Source organism: Solea senegalensis, linkage group LG6 (genome assembly GCF_019176455.1).
Source record: "Solea senegalensis isolate Sse05_10M linkage group LG6, IFAPA_SoseM_1, whole genome shotgun sequence".
NCBI classification, from domain to species: domain Eukaryota; kingdom Metazoa; phylum Chordata; class Actinopteri; order Pleuronectiformes; family Soleidae; genus Solea; species Solea senegalensis.
In genome coordinates, this window is record NC_058026.1 from 18,648,866 (window position 1) to 18,669,134 (window position 20,269).

General features: G+C 41.2%; 3 protein-coding genes across 3 annotated transcripts; all 3 read left to right on the forward strand.

The window, feature by feature from the left end:
- The first annotated feature begins 88 nt into the window (after positions 1–88).
- On the forward strand, positions 89–6,173 carry LOC122771230 (zinc finger protein 665-like). Its single transcript, XM_044028661.1, has 2 exons — positions 89–361; positions 2,517–6,173. The coding sequence occupies exon 2, from the start codon at positions 2,668–2,670 to the stop codon at positions 5,776–5,778; it is 3,111 nt and encodes a 1,036-aa protein (XP_043884596.1). The 5' UTR covers positions 89–361; positions 2,517–2,667; the 3' UTR covers positions 5,779–6,173.
- A 348-nt stretch (positions 6,174–6,521) lies between these two features.
- gpank1 (G patch domain and ankyrin repeats 1) lies at positions 6,522–11,654 on the forward strand. Its single transcript, XM_044028662.1, has 4 exons — positions 6,522–7,918; positions 8,016–8,157; positions 9,125–9,200; positions 9,796–11,654. Exons 1-4 carry the CDS (start codon positions 7,487–7,489, stop codon positions 10,235–10,237), a joined length of 1,092 nt encoding a protein of 363 aa, XP_043884597.1. The 5' UTR covers positions 6,522–7,486; the 3' UTR covers positions 10,238–11,654.
- Positions 11,655–13,031: 1,377 nt separating this feature from the next.
- On the forward strand, positions 13,032–19,359 carry LOC122770520 (cytochrome P450 3A40-like). Its single transcript, XM_044027416.1, has 13 exons — positions 13,032–13,299; positions 13,392–13,485; positions 14,765–14,817; positions 14,991–15,090; positions 15,173–15,286; positions 15,712–15,800; positions 15,888–16,036; positions 16,123–16,250; positions 16,334–16,400; positions 16,496–16,656; positions 18,196–18,422; positions 18,519–18,681; positions 18,892–19,359. The coding sequence occupies exons 1-13, from the start codon at positions 13,229–13,231 to the stop codon at positions 18,979–18,981; spliced, it is 1,506 nt and encodes a 501-aa protein (XP_043883351.1). The 5' UTR covers positions 13,032–13,228; the 3' UTR covers positions 18,982–19,359.
- Positions 19,360–20,269: the final 910 nt, after the last annotated feature.

Sequence of the window (20,269 nt, forward strand, 5' to 3'; positions counted from 1 at the left end):
CACTAACTAATGGTGAACCCCCTGTCATTGTCGTACGTCTCCCAGTCGGCAGGCGTCGCTGTGGCGTAGTATAACACAGGCGGTGGGGTGTAACTTGTGATGTCCGGTAAAATGACTGTTAGCATGGCGGATTTAATTTTCACTTCGTGTTTACATTGTTAGTCAAACATAAGTCAGTGTTGTTGTACAACAACACCCACAGGCAGACAGTCTGCAGACTGCGCGTCTGTGAGTCTGCAGTGAGCTTCTTCCCGCGGCTGCAGCTCCTCGGCAGCGGCAGCGGGAGCAGCGTCACACCGCTCCCAGTCTCTCTGCGTGTCGGTGCCCACACCCGGGACTTTTCTGTGACCCAGTTTGATTGGTGAGTTTTTCACTCTGTTCCTCATCGATTATCGATTACTAAGAAGAATAAAACTCTGTATGTCTTCTGCATACGCTTCTACACATGTCCTGTTTCAGTTGCCGTAGGTGTGGATGTGTTTGTCCGTGTAAGCTAGGAGACATTCTTCAAACCGACATAAACCACGATTGGAAACATATTTGTGTCTGTTGTCTGTGTCTTGTTGTATGTGGTGAGCATTCCATGTCAGTGACGGTAAAAACATTTTTTTTAAAACTCCCTGATCCCTGACCAGCCGAGGGGGCCTCCGTGGGGCTCCACTCCAGCTGGTTTATTATCTCTCTTAAAAAACGCACAGCACTGACTTGAATTACTCAGCATAACCAATTATTGCATAACCTTAACCTACATTCTTAAACCTAACAACATTAACTAGAATGTGAGAAACGATTTTCTGCCTAGTGATACTGATGTCAGTTTGACACATGATACATTTAGCACGTTTTGTACTACAAAGCTGTTAACTGTGCTAATGCAAATACCAGCCAGCCATTTCAAGCACTTATTTACATTTCTACACTCTATAATATATACATCACTCGATTGTTTTAACTGACCTACAATTCAGCATTGTACCGTTTGATTCCTTTGTCGAATGTCATGCTTGTGACTCTTGACACTCACTGCCATCAGTGGCTGGCAGTCTGTTGACACAATGCTTAGTATTGGCTCAGTTAACTTGAAACTTCACAGAAAAGCAAAAAAGTAGAGGCGATGCATGCTGTGCTGTGCTGGAACTGTATAGTGGAAAAGTGCCATATGTATCATATCGGCTTTGTTTTAGCAGAGGACTTGAGGAGAGGAGATCTGCATCAGTCTCACAATGTCCATGAGGACAAATGGTTCTGAATATGTCAGCATCGAAAAGAGCCTAAAGATTGAACAAAAATGGGCATACACTCAATCAGGTTTGTGAAGGTATTTTTGTTTGGACGTTGACGTCCATTCATTTGTGCAGCTTCAACAAAACCTCACCATAAAACGTCCCAAAGAGCGAACGCGCCACCATCATCCAACTGTAGGCACATTGTCATTTGTTTTTGATCCAATTTGTCATGATGATACTAATTTATGTTGTTTGATTTGAATATTGTGGACTGCCTCACCACTTACCACAGGAATGTATTGGTAGGAGCTCATGAGAACAATTGTATAATGTCAGTCTTTTTTGGACCTTGACCCATGCAAGCGAGTATATGTCTGTATGTCTCAGCCTTTGTTGTATCAGGCAGGTCCCTTTCTTTCAACCATTTAACTCCCAGGTCATTTCTAAAGCTGGGGACACACGACACAACATCCACAACGTTTCAGCATATTTTTTTAAGGTGACTGAAATGGCATATTTCCACCACTCTACTCGCCTCGCCACAGCATGGTTTAAGTAGCGTTTCCACCAGCATAGTACCTGTACCAGGTACTAATTTTTGTACCTGCCCAGCAGAGGTTCCAAGCTTGCTCAGTAGATACTATGCGATGGTTGGTCAAACTGCCAGCCACTGATTGGTCAGAGAGACGTCCGACACAGAAATCAAGCTGAACAGTGCCAAACTGTAGATCAGTTAAAACTACTTAACAATCCTAAACACGTGAGTTAATCTCCAACAACTACCAGGAGTTTGGTGTATTTAGTGACAGCACTGCTGATCGCGGTCCTGCATCACAGACCCTGCCACTGTATTTCAGTCCAGTGACTGTGTCAGACGGAGTCTGTGCTCAGGTCATGGAGGAAGTACTGAACAAATATTTTTTAATTAACTGATTCTAGTGATTTAATTCAGTTAAACTGAAAACAACTGCTTTACAAGTCACTAGTCACTTGTGTGTCACGTGTAAAACAAAGTCACATCAGTTTCATGCAGCCGTGCAGTGATGACATTGAGTAGGTACTTTTTTTTGGTAGTGGAGATGCAACCTAAACTGTGCCGTGCCGAGTAGAGCTGGTGGAAATATGCCAAAAGACTGGGGATGAAACATTTAACGGGATCATTACATGATTTGTAAAACCAACTGAAGCCAACTGAAAGCATCACACAAGACTTGATGTGTTTCTGCAACAAATAGAAACTACATCTATAAGTGAACCTGAGACTAATTTCTGTTTCTGCTTCTCTTGTAGCTTTCTTCTTCTTGCCTAAGTGGAACAAACCATTCGGAGTTTGAACACAAGCCGTTGGTGGTATTTTAATTAAATGACTTGTGCACTTGAGTTGAAGAAGAAATTAAATTAGCCTTAGTGGTGAAGAAAACCCACTCAACAAAAATTAACAATGTGTGACACAAAGGAAGAAGTAGATGAGGAGGTGAAGAGACAGGACGTCTGCTTGGAGCAGCTTGCAGAGCCACTTCTGATTATCTTGTCCCCACCTCCGCCTTTCTTACCTGTTCCAGGCAAACCAACCATGTTTTGGCCCAAGTGGCATAAAGCGTTTGAAAACTACCTTGAAGGGCTCGGTGAAAATGCGCTTGTGGACTCCACTAAGTGTGTGCTCCTACAGAACTGCCTTGGCCCGGAAGGGCAGCAAATCTTCACAACACTGATTCAGAGAGGAACCACGTATGCTGCAGCCATCTCAGTGCTGACAAGTTTCTTCAGCGTGGACCTCGACTCTCAGATGTGCCGCCTTAAATTCCATCAGAGGGCTCAGATGCCTGGAGAGACTGTAGACCAGTTTGTGTCTGCATTAGAAGAACTGCTGAAGCCCTGCAACTATGGAGACTTAAAAGACAAACTTATTTTGGATCAGCTTATAATGAAAACAAACAGCCCACATCTCAAAGAAAGGCTGCTGCTGGAGAAGGGAGGTGTGACATTGGCTGCAGCAATGCTTATTGCTAAAGAGGTGGAATCAGGTTTAAATGAATCTGAGCTGTTTGGTTTTCACGAGGTCAGTGTGGATATTGGAGATGATGTCGTCCCTCCTGTTCAAAAGAAGACCAAAAGAGGGCGACCTCGGCGCGGTGAGATACGAGTAAAGGCAAAACCACTTCTAATTAAAAACACAAGTAAATCTAAAATCAAAGATAACTACTATTATAGTAATGATAAGCAGTATTATAGTGATGCTGGTGGTAATTGTAGAGGTGCTGCTGAGAATAATCTGGCCTGTGATAAAACCAGTGATGAAGGTGATAAAGGTGACACTGAAGCCTCATCATCATCACAGACAATGGAGGAGGAAATGTGCAACGAGGCTCAGAATGATGATAAAGATTTTGTCATTTCTTCGAGCAAACTCAAAGGTCCCTCCTGTCCAATCTGTGTCAGCAGGCGTTTCAGAGATGCAAACAAGCTCGCCAGACACATGAGGATGCACACAAAAGAGAAACCGTTCATCTGTCCCGTTTGTGCTGTGACCTTCAGCCAATCGTACCACATGACTCGGCACCTCAGGAACCAGCATGGTGCCGGCCAACACATATGCCCCACGTGTGGGAAATCTTTAGGAAACTCTGCAGAACTACGGACTCACAAGAGGGTGCACAAGTCACAAACCCTCTCATCTCCAGACTGTCAAGAAAAATTCACTGACGATGAAGCGTTATCAAATCACATCAAGTCACATGACTTAAAAGAGACCACTGAGACGGAGGAACAGGGTTCCAAGCACGGTGATGAAGTGGAAAATGAAGCGATAGAGATGGACATAAATGAGAATAATGACTCTAATGATGACGATGCTGACAATGAAGCAAACTCTGATAATGGTGACTCCCAGGATACAGAACATGAAGTTAATATTAAGATGGAAAAAAATGATTCTGATGAAGCTAAATCTCAAGATGGTGGCAATAAGAAAGAAAAAGTTCCATCTAAGACTAAAACGAAAGGTCATTTTTGTCCCATCTGTGTTGGCAGGCGCTTTCGTGGGGCAAACAAACTTGCCAGACACATGAGGACACACACAAAGGAGAAACCTTTCAACTGTCCAGTCTGCGCTCTGACATTCAGCCAGTCTTATCACATGACCCGACACCTGAGGAACCAGCACGGCCTGGGCAAGTACATCTGCACTAAATGTGGGAAAATTCTAAATACCTGGCAGGAACTGAAAACTCACCGGAAAACTCACATTGCTGAAGACTTCACATGTCATTCATGCAATAAACAGTTTAAGGAAAAAGTTGCATATTTGATTCACCGCAAATCACATAAGAAGTCAGCTCCTCCTCTAAGCCACATCTGCGGCGAATGCGGCAAAGTCTTTGGTCGAATGTATCATTTGAAAAGGCACATCGTGACCCATCGCAAAGCAGATGATGGCGAGACTTACAGTTGTCCTGATTGTCAGAAGAATTTTGCCTTCCAAGCTGACCTCAACAAACACAGAGAGAGTCACGCAAAAGAAAACACAGGGACGTGTCCAAAATGTAACGAAGCCTTTGAAAGTCCAGAGGAACTGGAGACGCACATGGAAATTCATGAAAAATCTTATCCCTGCAACACATGTGGGAAGAGGTTTAAGGTGGAGTATGCACTAAAGAAGCATGAGCAAAGTCACCAGAGCGAACAGTATTATTGTTCATTGTGCCAAAAGCATTTCATCAAGCTGTCCCACTACAAGAGGCACATACTGGTCCACGACAGGCGGGAATCCAGATGTCCGCACTGTGACAGCGTCTTTCTACAGTTAACAGCGTTGAAGTATCACCTGCGAACTCATACTACAGAAAGGCCGTTCCAGTGCAGCTGTTGTATGGAGACATTTGAGGTACAGGAAGACCTGGAACAGCACCGTCTCAAACACAGGAAATTCAGAAAGGAGAGACCGTACTCGTGCACAAGATGTGATAATGCTTTCTCCACGCTGGTGGAGCTGACGGAACACATGAACGTACATGAGGGAGAGCAGCCGTCAAACTGCCCCATCTGTGGCAAAACCTTCTTAAACAAGAACAAACTGGAGAAGCACTTGAGCATCCACACGGGGGAGAGACCTCACCTCTGCTCCATCTGTGGCAACGGCTTCCCGTCCGCCGCCAGCCTCAAGTTACACGTCCACATCCACACCGGAGAGAAACCCTTCCACTGTTCGGAGTGCAACAAGACCTTCAGCTCATCCAGTGGGCTGCGGCTGCACAGCAGACAACACATGGACGTGCGGCCCAGCTATGAGTGTCCAGAGTGCGGCAGGACGTACGGACGCATGACGGAGCTGAAGATGCACCAGCGGTACCACACGGGGGACAAACCGTACGCGTGCACCTGCTGCAGCAAACGCTTTATTAGTAAAGACAAACTGAATGTCCACATGAGGATCCACACAGGGGAGAGGCCGTACTCATGTCCTCACTGTGGACAGACATTTACACAGACTGGGGACAGAAACAGACACATCAGTAAATACCACGCAATAGATGTAGTTACAGAACTCCAGTGAAGCTTTGGTTTTCAACGATTGTCTCTGCATGTTTGTGTAAGTGGGTTTTTTAAATTCTTTTCACATTTTTGTCTGTCTTTTCTTTTTTTTTTTAAATTTGTCAAAGGCCTGGTTTGTGTAGACTTAATCTGCCATGAGCACTAGATCATCAAAACTGATGAGGCTCTGTTACTATGTTTAACATTTATATTTAAGATGGTTTTGTTTGCAAACCTTCACTTAATGTATGCAGAAAATGCTGTACTAGTGTCAGAAATGATTTTTCTGTGTTACAAAGTGTTTTTAGTTGCAAGACTCACATGGTCTCTGATGTGCTGTTTCCTGTTAGCTTCAAGTCTGAACTCTCTTCACTGTCAAACACAGTGCAACCATAATAAAATGTACCCGCTCTAGAACATGTAAGGTATTTTTTTAACAGTGTTCATAAAAGGTAAACATGCATTGTTGGAGGAATTCAAACACTGGATGCATTATATATTATACAATATATAACCACCCATTAATATATATCAGCAATCTTCAGACAAAAAATAGTTTCACTTTCATCAAGTGGGACAATAGAAATGCAGATCTATGAGAACAGGGTGTTTGCTCAGGTCATTTTTTTGAAACCTTGTAAAGTGTGGAAAGAATTTAGCTCATAGTAGAATTTTAGACTCAGCATGTTTGTGTGAAAGATGTGCTTGATTTTCATGTTTTTTAAGTGTTTCATCAGTAAAACAATTTACTGTGAATCCTGAATTTATTCACTAATTCATTCATTAAAAATAGCTTTTCTACACAACATAACAGGTAAAATCTCAACAATACTACATAAACTACATGAAGTCAAGGTCTTGAAAAACATGTTTTCTGTTTTGAAAAAGTGTTGAATATTTATTTAAAATATGCAATAGCCTGTTAAAAGGGCAAGCACCCTGGGGGAAAAACACATTAGTCATAATTAATGTTTTAAAAGCACTTTAGCAAAACAGTGGAAACTAAATTCTTTCTCCTGCTCTAGTGATGTTTTTTCCCCTCAGAGAGATAATGTAATACCTAAAAGTTTGCAGACATCCAGTCCAACAGGGGGCAGTGTACACGAAATGTTATGAAATCTTTCTGTTGTTTTACAGGAAGACATTAAAGGCATCCGATGGTGTTGGACACACATCTATGGTTGGACACATCGGCGAAGTGACAACTTAAAAGCATATAATTCTGCCACTATGTTATGTATTCGTCAAGACAGTCGTTTAACTCCTGGTAAAGTTAACAAATCGTATGTTGAGGTCATCTTTAGTTGACAGTCGTTCGTGTGACTCGAAGCTAATGCTAACGCTAACGATCATACCTCGTATCCATATGTAACTGTTCGCTGTTTGTCTGTTCACATAAGAATATGTTAGTTGTATTCTGTCAAATGTTATGCTGTGTTTACCTCTTTATCTTAATGTAAAGGTATTTTTTGTTTTACCATGTAGCAAAGTAAGCTAGCATGCTACTTGATTTTGCTGGCTTCCTTGCTAACAGATTCCATGTTAGTAAATGTAAGATAGTTTTACTGTGTTAACATTAATTTCACCACCACTTGATAATCTTACACTAAGTACCATTATATGCTGCTGTAACAAGAGTATTATATATTCTTATTTAAAAACGCACAGTGTTGCTCTGACTGACTTTGTGTTATATTAGTAAACGTGGTTGAGTTCCAGTCATTGTGTACATGGCCACTTTGGGCTTTACTCCTGCTAGTGAGCAGGATTTTTTCAGCTCTGAAACTGTACAACAGTGTAACTCTACAACTAAAGGTGCACTCAGTGGAAAAGAGGCTCGGCAGTTTTATGAAACCTTGATGAAAGATGTTGACGAGGGTCAAAAAACATCAAATCATGTTAATAAACGAAAGAAGAGAGAGTCTAGGAGAAAAAGCAAACGGAGAGTGGTGGTCGCTGAAGTGCAGCAGGGTCAGACTGGTCCACCAGTACAAAGACAGACCAGTGGAGAAGTTGAAGGCAGAAGAGAGACAACAAGACAAACGAGCAACTCAGAAAGGGCTGAAGAGCTTCAGGGTCTCAGGTTTCTGCGTTGTGCCCATGAAGGAGACATTTCTGGACTTAGAGAGCTGCTCTCGAAGGGGATCGACATAAACTTTCAGGTAAAATACTCTTTGCTCTGTGTCTTTTAATTGTAAAATAAAATACAGTGAATATTGGGTTTGACTGTACTCACTGAGCTTGTGTTCTGTTTTCCAGGATACTTTCTTTTGGACAGCAATGATGTGTGCGAGCTGGTCTGGACAAAGAGCTGCAGTGAGGCTGCTGCTGCAACATGGAGCAGCCTGGGTTGGCGTGGTTGACATACAGGGCAGGGATGCCAGAGATTTGGCACTGGAAGGTATTTATTAGTATTAATATGGAACTCCTGTAATAAATGAATATGAATGTCATGATTGTGGTGCTATACATTTTATGACAAACTCTGCCTCTAATACTGTTCACTGTACTCTCTAAGAGCATTATTATCTGTATATTTTTGTGTTCATGGCCATTTTGGGTAAACTCCCTTTAAACAAAAAAGTCACTCACTCAAACATTTGGCTTAGTGCCTACAGTACACACCTGTGGGCACAATTTTTAATCCGGGGTTTCTGATAATGCCAGAATTTATCAGAGGATAAATCATCATTTTTCACACATGTATTGGTCACAACATAGTCTAGTCCAGGGGTCCCCAACCTTTTTGAGACCGAGAGCTACCTGAAGGGTAGAGAACAATATGGAGGGCTACCATATTAACATATTATGCAGTTTACCATTTAAATGATAAATATTATGCATTCAATTGCATAGACATTCATTCCAGTGCTTACTCCTAATGATTATCACAGTTTTTATAAACAATATCAAGGACATTTTACTCGGTGATCATATGGATACATGCAAGTGAGGTGAAGTGAAATGAGCCCGCGGGCTACCAGATGCCCGTGGGCACCACGTTGGTGACCACTGGTCTAGTCCTTAACCCCAGAATCTTTTAAATAAATGTTGTGAGTTTGCCTTGCTTAAGCATATTGAAACAATGCCACAGCCAAAAAATTAATCCAGGCTAAAAAAGCAGCATAATAGAAAATTCCAGGTGTTTATTGAATTGTTTTAGCTTTCTTCTTTTATGTCTGATTTTTTTACTCAGTATTGTGTATTTGCTGCATATTAATTAAACTAAACAGTAAATGGTGAGTTTTTTGGCCAAGTCTTCTTAGTAAACAAGATTTTATTTTAAGGGAGTATTTTTTTAAATAAAGGCAAAAATAATAAAATAAAAGTAAAAAATTGAACTGGCCTTTATCTAATCTTTTCCACAGCTGGCAACAATGAGGTGCTTGAGGAGTTTGAGAACTATGGGAGAAGTGATCAACAACACACGACATCTGATGGCAGGTGAGTAGTATCAAAGTCTCTTATACTGTAGTTTCAAACCACATTGATCCAAATATTAATTACTGTAAAATAAGCTGCTGGAAGGTTGCTGTTTTTAATTTAAACTATAACATTGTATAAAGTTAACATTTATAGTACTTGTATAAAAAAACACCTTTGTTAAACAGTTTAATATTAATAAAGCAATGATTTATTGCTGGACTATTATATTGTTGCCTGAGGTAGCTGCACATGATAATTATGGTTGTTTTTTTCACCAGTTGCTATAGTATTGAAAATATCCAACCAGGTTTGGTGATTCAAGTGTTTTCTGATAGTTTGAAAATAAAACCTCAGCTCTAGCTGCTGCCAAACTGTGTATTGGCATGGATTATAAATGACAACTTCTTATGGTTTATTGCGCCACTCCTGAAAAGTGTAGCAGGTGGCTTTATTCTTATAATAACAAGTCACTGCAGAAAAAGCATAATTAATTAAATTTCTTTAAGGAATTTTGATTTTGGAGAGAATACAGCTAGAAAAAAACAACTAAGAACATTTTGTCTGAATATGAAAAGGACTTAACAATGTTCCTTTGACATTTGTGTGTCTCCAGCGCCCCCCCGGCTCAGTGGTGTGGTGTGTGTTGTAGCCAATACAGCAGCAGCCTGTCGTCCCACCTCTCCTCCACTCTGCACCAGTTCAGTCTGCAGCATCCTCCAACCACACCCAGATACTGTCTGCCCCCGTCCAGCAACAGCTACAAGATGATGGTGCGTTGTGGCTGGAGACCAGGGACAGGACTGGGACCAGAGGGAGAGGGACCTCACCAGCCAGTACCTACTGTGCTGAAGAGAGACCACAAAGGTCTGGGGTATGGACAGGCGAAAAGAGCCAAAGTTACACATTTCAAAGCAAGAGATCGTGATGCTGTGAAACCACCATCCACAGTCAAAGAGGAAACGGGAGGGAAAGGGAAGAGGAAGGAAGAGAACAGGAGAAAAGAGCAAAAGGATAAGAATTGGGAAAGAGACTTTCGTGCCTCTTTTTATCTTTGACATGCGCTCACAGTAACTTTCCTGCAAACACATACATTTTTATCTGAACAGACTGTAAAGACTTTAGTTAAATGGAGACACAACTGAGATTAGTTTTTCACATGTGAAACTGACTGATTTTTGTCCAGCTGGACATTCAGGTTAACAGCATCAACAGTTGGAACCGTAGTAAACAAGCTGGAGCATGGATTTCCGACCCGACAACAATCCAGAAATGATTATTGGGTCAGGTTTGAACATGACAGTTGCGTGGTATTATAACTGCTTTATTGGAAATACAGTGTGAACATTTTAAAAACACATGTGTAACACGTTACAATAAGTGATAATTTAAGGGCTGATAAGTGATTGACCTAGTGTTCCTGTTTAGAAGAGGGGTTTACTATTTATCACACTGAACGCAACGCACAACCGGTTGAAGCCAGCCACAGTGGATGTTGTTCTTTTCCTTCACAACAACTCAAACCATGATATTTGGATTATATAAACTGTTATCAGCGGTTACAGTTTAACAAGAATCGATAAAAAATAGCTTAGTGTTGTTGCTTGTGAGTCTGAAATTTTATTATGCTCATCAGTGCTGCTGATAACTTCTAAGGGGTGTGTGGGAGTGTTCATGGAGTGAGTAGTTGCTTCCTCTTGGATGGAACGGTGACCTTTTTCCCATTTTCCTTCACCATAGATAAGAACTATAAAAATAACCACCTGCTTGACAGTCAGAGTAGCTTCAGTTTACTAACTTAACTGTGTTTGGCTCTGGTCAGGTTCAAACAAAAGAAATCTTCTAAAACAATCTAGGGTATTGCTCCATGTTGAAAATGTGCCTAACCCATATCTGACGACACTGGTTTACACTTGAGGAATATAATTGGGTCACTTGCATCATGCAGTGTAAATGCATTCTTAATGTAGTGGAATCATTTTGACCCTGTAGAGCCTCAAAAAAAGATCAAGGAGTGCTCACTCTGTGGCTACATTTGGGGTCCAAAATATAGAGTTTTCAATATTTTAATTTTAATATAAACCCCTACATATATTTCTTTTTTTTATTTATTCAAAACTATGATACTTTTTTTCCCTCATTGAGCTTAAAATAATGACCTTTACCTCAAACGTGATAGTGTGTCCTCTTGTGCAGTCAGTTGAACCTCTGCCTGCCGGTGCAATGACCACCTGCATTTTTTTTATCTCTTCCCAGAAGGTCGTGTTTTCATTTCATGTTTGTTTGTCTGTAACCAAATGGGTTCAATGTGTATAAAAATAAAACCGCCGTAGTGACAGATATGTATGTGTTTATGCATGAAAACAGAGTATCAGGAATAAGTGCAGCGTTTAATTTTTTTTCACTTGAACCGCACTGCTGCAATGTTCTGAATTTGATCCTGCAATAACCCGTTAAAAGGCTAGAAGATGATGAGCAGAGATTGTTTTTAGAGTTTTTTTAAACTTTTGTTAAAAAATACATGAGCTAACATAGAGTTCTCAATGGGTCCGGCCGGCCCGACAAATCCAACCGGACCCGTGGGTTCGGGCGGACAATTCATGCTGGTGGCTCGGAGTCGGGTTGGGTCGTAATTTTCAGGCCCATTGAGAACTCTAAGCTAACATCACAATCCAGGTCAAAGAAACCCAGACATGGCCATCAGTCCATATCCTGTTTTTAAAGACTTGTTTTTAATCCACTTAGTCACATAATAAATAGTTTATTTGCTTTTAAAGGGACATCGTACAACTTTTATAGGGTTCAAGTCAGGGCTCTGGCTGGGCCACTCTAGGACATTCACAGAATTGTCTCATCCATTCTTTTGTTGTCTTCATTGTGTGCTCAGGGTCCTTGTCATTTTGGAATGTGTACCTTCTGCCCAGTCTGAGGTCCTGAGTGTTGTGGAACAGGTTTTCATTGAGAATATCATTGTACTTTCGTCCATTCAGCTTTCCCTCAACCCTGATCAGTCTCCCAGTCTCTGCTGCTAAAAAACACCCTCACAGGATGCTGCTGCCACCACCACGCTTCACTGACGGGATGATATTGGACAAGTGATGAGCGGTGTCTGGTTTCCTCCAGACATAACGTTTAGAGTTGAGGCCAAACAGTTCAATCATCAGACGAGAGACTCTTGTTCCTCACAGTCTGAGTCTCTCAGGTGCTCTTTTGCAATCTCTTAAGTGGGCTCACATGTGTGTTGCACTGAGGAGATGCGTCCACGTAATCATAAAGCCCATATTGGTGGAGGACTGCGGTGGTGGTTGACCTTCTGGAACTTTGTCCCATCTCCACACAGGATCTCTGAAGCTCAGTCTGTGACCATCGGGTTCTTGTTCTCTTTCGCTAAGGTCCTTAGTTTGGCTGGGCAACCAGCTCCTGTAGGAGTCCTGGTCGTGCCAAACATCTTCCATCTGAGAATTATGGAGGCCACTGTGCTCTCTTTGTTTTGTAACCAAAGATTTGTGCCTTGCAACAATTCTGTCTCTGAACTCTGTTGGCAGTTCCTTTGACCTCGTGGCTTGGTTTTTGCTCTGATATGATATGATCTGGTAAACAAGTGAAATGTATCTTTTACTTCTGCAGGAGGTGGGACCTTTTCTGCCTGGGGTAGGTAAGGACCTAACACTCTCTCTGTGCAGGTCTCTACTGACACAACACATCTGCAACAACAAAATGTCCAGAAATCTTTCTCTGCTGAAAGATTTAAGACAGTGCAGTGTTTGTCATATATATGACAGAGCATAATTGCCATCATTTTATTGTGTCAATCATTTACCTGCCACCCGACAATTCTGCTATTGACTCAACTCTCACGCACTTGCCTTTAACACTGTTGCTGGGCTGGCCTTGGATGCACTGTATTATAAGACTGACATCCGATTTATGTTCGCGTGTGAAAGATAAATGAGTTGTGTCTGCACCTAGGGTAACACTCTACAGGTCTTTGCAGCAGGATATAAAGACCTGTGGTTGTATTCAAAAACAAGGAGGAGGACAGTGCTGAGATGGGCTACCTCTTTTATTTCTCTGCTGAGACGTGGACTCTCCTGGTTGCTCTCGTCACTTTGATCCTTGTGTGAGTGATCGACAGTAGTGTACTGAATATTTGCACTGTCTTCACATGTGTTCTTTTGTCTTCCACCTCTGTATTTATATGCTTTTCCACAGGTATGCCAACTGGCCATATGGGACGTTTAAACGAATGGGCGTCCCTGGTCCCAAACCAATATTGTTTATGGGGACAATGATGGGTTATAAAAAGGTTGGCGCTTTATATTTAATCCTAACTGTAACCCTACATCAGATTATCAGTTTATAATCAATGAATGTGGTCCAATTTAACTCAATCTTAATTTTCTGTTATTTAGTCTTTACCAATCTGATATAAATAGAGTGAGACAAAAAAATAGAAACATGTCTGTATGGAAAATGTTTTGACAGCAACACAAACAGCACCCTTTAAAATAATAGATTGTCCTTTAGACTCTCACAATCATTAGAGAGTTTATCTCAAATAGTATCTGCAAATAGTTGCATAATCTGGGATGGTCATAAAAAGACAACTTGAGTGGTAACTCCAGGTAATAGATAAAATAATAGTTTTTCAGTAGCAAATACGGAAATGTTTGATAAAGTCAAGATTTCAGAGGTACAAATGGTGCCTGAGTAATAGTGTAGGAGTCATATGTGTTTTAAACACTTTATCTTATTGCTGTTTAATGGTCACAAAGCTTTATTTTAGATAAATGAGGGACGGTGATTTGAAAGTATTTCAATCTGGAAAAAGGTCCAACTAGCCTCACTCAAAGTGGAGCTCTAGTGATGCATCCGCAGACTCAACCATCTGGTCCGTCAAGAGTCTCACTTCATCTGTCCATAAAACCTTTGACAAATCTGTCTTCAGATATTTCTTGGCTCATGTCTTGACATTTTAACTTGTCTTGTTCAGTGGTGGTCCTGTTTCAGCCTTCTTTACCTGGGTCATGTCTCTGAGCACTGAACACCTGACGCTTCTGGACACTTCGGGGAGATGGCATTGTTGGAATATGGCGGCGCTGGAGGTTAATAGGTTCCTGGTAGCTCCACATTTAATTCATCTCGTCTTAAGCAGTTAAAGGCCTGTACATACTCCGCAAGAAGAGAGGAATTTGTTATTTTGGTTTCATACTTCACAAGGAACTTTAGTGTACAGCTTCTTGAACTCCTGGGAATGACAACATATCTGGCCAATCGCACAATAGTTGGACTTTTAAACTTGGTGTGCACCTGCACAAATCGCAATCTGACATTAGTTCTGGGTCTCTGTATAAAAAGAGTGTTACTTAGGAGCCAAAAGTATGTTTTTACAGGAATAGCATGTACTGTATATGCAGAAATGAGCTTGGTGTATGAAACTCGGTGGGAAGGTGTATCAGGCCAAGCCGCACAGAAAAGTACGGTGGAGTTTTTGGCCACATCTAACAGGAAGTCCACCGTTTTGGACTTTGTTCATGTTTCTGTGAAATTTGATTTGATTATTCCCTTTCTCTCATTTTATTTAGGGTCTTGTTCAGTTTGATGAGGAATGCTTCAAGAAATATGGGAAAACGTGGGGGTAAGTGTGTTTCTGTAATCTGACCGGTGTCCTCAGAGGTCATAGTCTGGATCCAGTGCGTGGACATCTTTGTTTCTAGTCTCACATGCATGTGACTGTGTGAAAATCTCACCTGGTGTTGTAGTATTTTTTTCCAACCCGGTTCTGCTCATATTTTTTCTTCTGGTGTTTAGACTTTACGATGGCCGTAAGCCTGTGCTGTGTATCACAGATCCTGCCATGATAAAAACCATTCTGGTCAAACAGTGTTACACTCTGTTCACCAACCGCAGAGTAAGTGACCTCTATATTACACATGATCTTAGCGGAGCCCTCGTTGTCGTTGTTTGAAGACATTTCTGATCCTCCATTTCAGAACTTATATCTGAATGGGGCCCTGTACGACGCTGTGTCCATCGCTGAAGATGAGCAGTGGAAGAAAATCCGTGGTGTCCTCTCTCCCTTCTTTACCTCAGGGAGATTGAAAGAGGTGAAGTGTTCACTGATCCGCTGGCTTTTGTTCCATTTGTTTTTTTCTTTTTTCATTAGAGCAGTCGTTCAGTGACCTGGTTTGTGATGCTTTAAAATGAAGCAAAGTCTAATTTGAAGTTGTGTTATGCAGCATATGTACATATCATAAAGTCAACAAAAAATCTGTACCTTTTTTGAGTCGAGCTGCCAAGCGGAAGCTATAGGGACACATCCTCAGTTTAGACACGTTCCTAACATCTTGGGGTCCAGTTGCGGTCATGCCTCTCTGTTCTGTTTTTCAGAATTATTACCCATTTCCTCATTGTGACCCTTCAGACGTCCTCTAACCTCGTTATTGGGATCACAGACCCTAAACCTATCCAGAAGAAGCCCTACAGGAACTTTGTGTCTGTACAGTATCTGATCTGTTACTTTGTGCCACAGATGTTTGACATAATTCAGCGAAACTCTGCCAACCTGATCACCAACATGCAAAAGGCGGCAGACAAGGATGAGCCCCTGGACCTGAAGGAGTAAGAACAATCAGAATATAAGAGCCAGTCAGAATATTGTCATTTACCTTAAAGGATAAGAATACCTGACATGTGTGTGTTCTTTAGGTTATTTGGACCCTACAGTATGGATACAGTAACCAGCACAGCATTCAGTGTAGACATAGACTCGCTCAACAACCCCTCTGACCCATTTGTCGCGAACGTCAAGAAGATGCTGAAGTTTGACTTATTCAGCCCTCTCTTCCTCACTCTGAGTACACATTTTTTATTTGGAACAATTGTAATTTTATTGTATGATTGCCTGCAAAACAAAATGTGTTTGGTTTCTTTTTGTCTCCAGTCTTCTTCCCCTTCATGGGCCCGATATTTCAAAAGATGGAGCTCGGCTTTTTCCCTTCCTCTGTCACGGCCTTTTTTGACAATGTACTGCAGAAGATCAAGGCTAATAGAGAGACGGGCAAACAAGCTGTATGTAGATATGTTTGTATGAACCTGAATGTAACAGCAGATTCAGAGGTATAATCAAACTTCTAATAGATGTCTACTCTCAGAATCGAGTGGATTTCCTTCAGTTGATGATGGACTCCCAGAAAAACAGCACAGTCGAGAAGAATAAAGGTGATAAACACACACACACACACACAGGGCTTCATGATTAGTCCACGCACACAAAGTAAACCTGTTCTGAACCACAACTCTTGCTACGTTGCCAGGTTTAAGTGATCATGAGATTCTTTCCCAAGCCATGATTCTAATCTTCGCTGGGTACGAAACAACCAGCAGCTCACTGACTTTCCTGTCTTATAATCTGGCGAGAAACCCTCATGTCATGAAAAAGCTGCAGGAGGAGATTGACGCCACCTTCCCTAACAAGGTAGGTCAGTAGAGAGGACAAAACATGAGGTGTAGCAGGGAATTATCCGAGTCACTTCTGTCATTTTTAAGCAGAATATTTCCACAATGAGCTAATCTGATGAATTTGATGATGCATTATAAATCCTTAGAAAGCCAAAATGTGTTAAAAACCCAAATTCTAGACTGAGTTACTTTAGATAAGTATCTTGGTCTCTCAGTGACTGACCTCATTCACATTGAACGTTGAAAAATAAAAGTTTTTCTTCCTGAATGAAAAATTACAATAATTCATTTTATATTAAAAATTCAGAAACAAATCCATATATTAGTGTATATATGGACAGTGCAAGTCATGTTGAGCATGCCGGCAGGGTGGAGACGAGTGTCAGGGGCGATGTGTGATAGCAAGGATAGCAGCAAAAGTGAAAGAGAAGGTCTATAAAAACGGTAGTGAGACCTGCTATGATGTACAGTATGTCTTGAAGACTAAAAGACAGGAGGCAGAACAGAAGATGCCAGGTGACCAGGATGGACAGGATTAGAAATGTGCATATTTCAGGGACAGCTCGGGGGTTGAACAGTTTGGAAATAAAATAACTGAGACAAGGTTTCGATGGTTTGGTCACGTGTAGAGGAGGATGTTAAGGATGGCGCTGTCAGAGAGGAGGAAGAGAGGAAGACCACAGAGAAGGTACAAGATGGAGGCCCCAGAATGAGCATTTTACTTTAAATGTATATCAACAGCCTTGTTGGCTCTATTGAGGCCGCCATTTTGGACCACAATGTTTGAACAGCGGCCAACAATGGACAAACTAAACATCTCTTGAGCTTTGTTGGTAACTGAAGGTGACACAGGTTCTCCAACACACTTGGAAGTGAGAGATGTTCAGCTGACTCATGCAACTTCACCAAAAATGTTTTTTAAATTTTACACACTGCACCTTTGACATACAAGCTGCCAACAGGGGAAAAGTTGTAGCCTTCATAAAAGTGCAATTTCTTTGGCCAGTTTAGTGTTGGTTGTGAAGTAACATAGACAATATGACCCTTTTTTGTCTCTTTGCTAAAATGACCAATAACTCTGAGAAGGCTGCAGAGCATTAAGGCTGCGATTCTCCACAACGTATATACAGAGGATATAAAAATGTGCAATATAGAGTGTCTTATATCCTTTTGTTTCAGCTCAACCAATAGACAGTCTGATGAAATTATTGATTCTTTTTTAAAATTGGATTGAATGTGTGACTATTTTGTGACTTTTGCCCAATTATCCCTACCCTGTTTAACTTAAACTAAACTAACTAAAAATAACTTAAACCTGAAGATGTAACCACTAAACACACACCCCCAGGATGTCCATATAAGTTTACCAAGAGTGCACTAACCTTTTTTCAATTTCTCATCACATCACTACAGTTGACAGATATTATAATTTTACAGGCGCTGTCAGCAGCTTGTTGACCCTCAGTGTATTGATTCAGTAGCTCCTAATGTCAAAGATGAGATGTTGATGGTTGAGTACCTTTAGTCAATTATAGTGTTATGTGCATGTGTGTAGGCTCCTGTTGAGTACCAGGCCCTGATGCAAATGGAATATCTAGACAGTGTCATCAGTGAGTCTCTTCGATTGTACCCCATCGTTGTAAGCGTGGAGCGTGTGGCCAAGGCAACTGTGGAGATAAATGGTCTTGAGATTCCAAAAGGAATGGTCATCTCGGTCCCTGCATGGATTCTGCACCGTGACCCTGACTCCTGGCCCGAACCAGAGGAATTCAAACCTGAGAGGTACTGAAATACATTTACTAAAACAGCCAGTAAAATAAATGACCCTTTTTTTTTTAATGTTGATTGACGTGTGTCTGTCTGTGTGTGTGTCCTTAGGTTCAGCAAGGAAAACAAGCAGAATATTGACCCCTACACATATTTGCCTTTCGGGGCAGGGCCAAGAAACTGCCTTGGAATGCGATTTGCTCTGATGTCGATGAAACTTGCAGCTGTGACGATCCTCCAGAGGTTCAGCTTCTCTGTGTGTGAGGAGACTCAGGTGAGACCACACATCTTCAACTTCAGGCACCTTTCTGAGTAATCACAGTCAAATCTGACTCCCGACTACAGTGAGGAGAGGCCTAACAGGGCATGTATCATTAAAATCCCTGCCCAAAGATGAAAAATCACTGACAATATTGTTGTTTTACTGGGTTTTGTGCATCACTGATTTTGTTCACACTTTGTTTCTCTTCAAATCCATGGCCAGATTCCACTCGAGATGGACATGCAGTTGCTGCTTATGCCAAAGCGACCAATCAAACTGAAGCTGGTGCCACGTTCAGAAACCTGCTGCTAAAAAAGTAGAGAAAGAAGTCTTTGTTGACACTCAGTTAACAATCATAGTAATCTATTAAGATGTGCACAGTCATATTTAGATTTAACTTCTCTCTGTAGACCTGTGCTGACTCAACCGATTATTACTATTGCTATTATTATTATTTTGAGTCTATTTTCATTAAATACAGACAAACTCAGTGTGAATGTTTGAGAATTATGTCATCTCGAGGTTTGGAAAGCACTCATTGATATTTGACACCACTTTCTGAGCCCACCACTTTGCACTTTCATATTCAAGGTGAAGCACAGTATCAAATACAAGAGCAGACATTGCATTTGCTGCAAACAACTAACAAAGTTTAATCTGGAAAATAAAATAAAATCATTTGGTCCTGTTTTATTTGTACTTGTATTTTCCCTCAAGGTGCCAGTCTTTTAATCGTGGAAGGAATGATAAATGCAATAAGGTTTTTTGTTTTTTGCTTTTAATGTTTTTATTATTTTGGCACGGTGGCTTAGTGGTTAGCACTGTTACCTCACAGCGAGAAGGTGTTGGGTTTGATTGGGACCTTTCCTGCGTGGGTTTCCTCCAGGTTCAAAACATGTATGAATGTCAGATACACTCAGTCACAGCGGCTCTGACCTTGTGATTTTGTTGTGCAATTGTCGGTTGTATAATGACAATCAAGAGCCTTTAATTTGGGGACAATGAAACTACTGAGATGTGATTTAATACCCTTAGAGCTTGAGGCATAAGCGGACTACGCGCCTGCTTAGGGCGCCATGACCACCAGGGGGCCCACCTCGAACATTTAATTATCTTATTTCTTTTATTGTTTGAGCATGATGATAACACTACCTAAGTAAGGGCATGGCATTGATAAAAAAAAAAACACAATAGGTTAGATAATATTATACTAGTATTAAAAATAGTACTGCTTTTGGAGTTGTCATTCTTTCCCTCTTCGAGCTTAGGTAGTGACCACCATGACATTTATGTGCATTTGCACACTGCGCTGTACATCAGAGAGAGTGTAAACATGTATATCCCTCTGGAGCTGCTTTGGTATTGATGTTGATAAAGGGCCCCAAAATCAAATTTGACTTAGGGCCCCATAAAGTCTTGGACTGCCTTGAATACGCTTTACTATTTTTTTATTTGTTAGTAGCATGAGCAAATAATTAATTGAACAGAACCATCTTTTAGGAGTCTGTTTCCACCTGTCAGACATTATTTGAGACAAAGCTAAACAGTTTTACAGTTAGCACCCATTGATATTGGTCTGCAGCAGACTTGTTCACCGTGA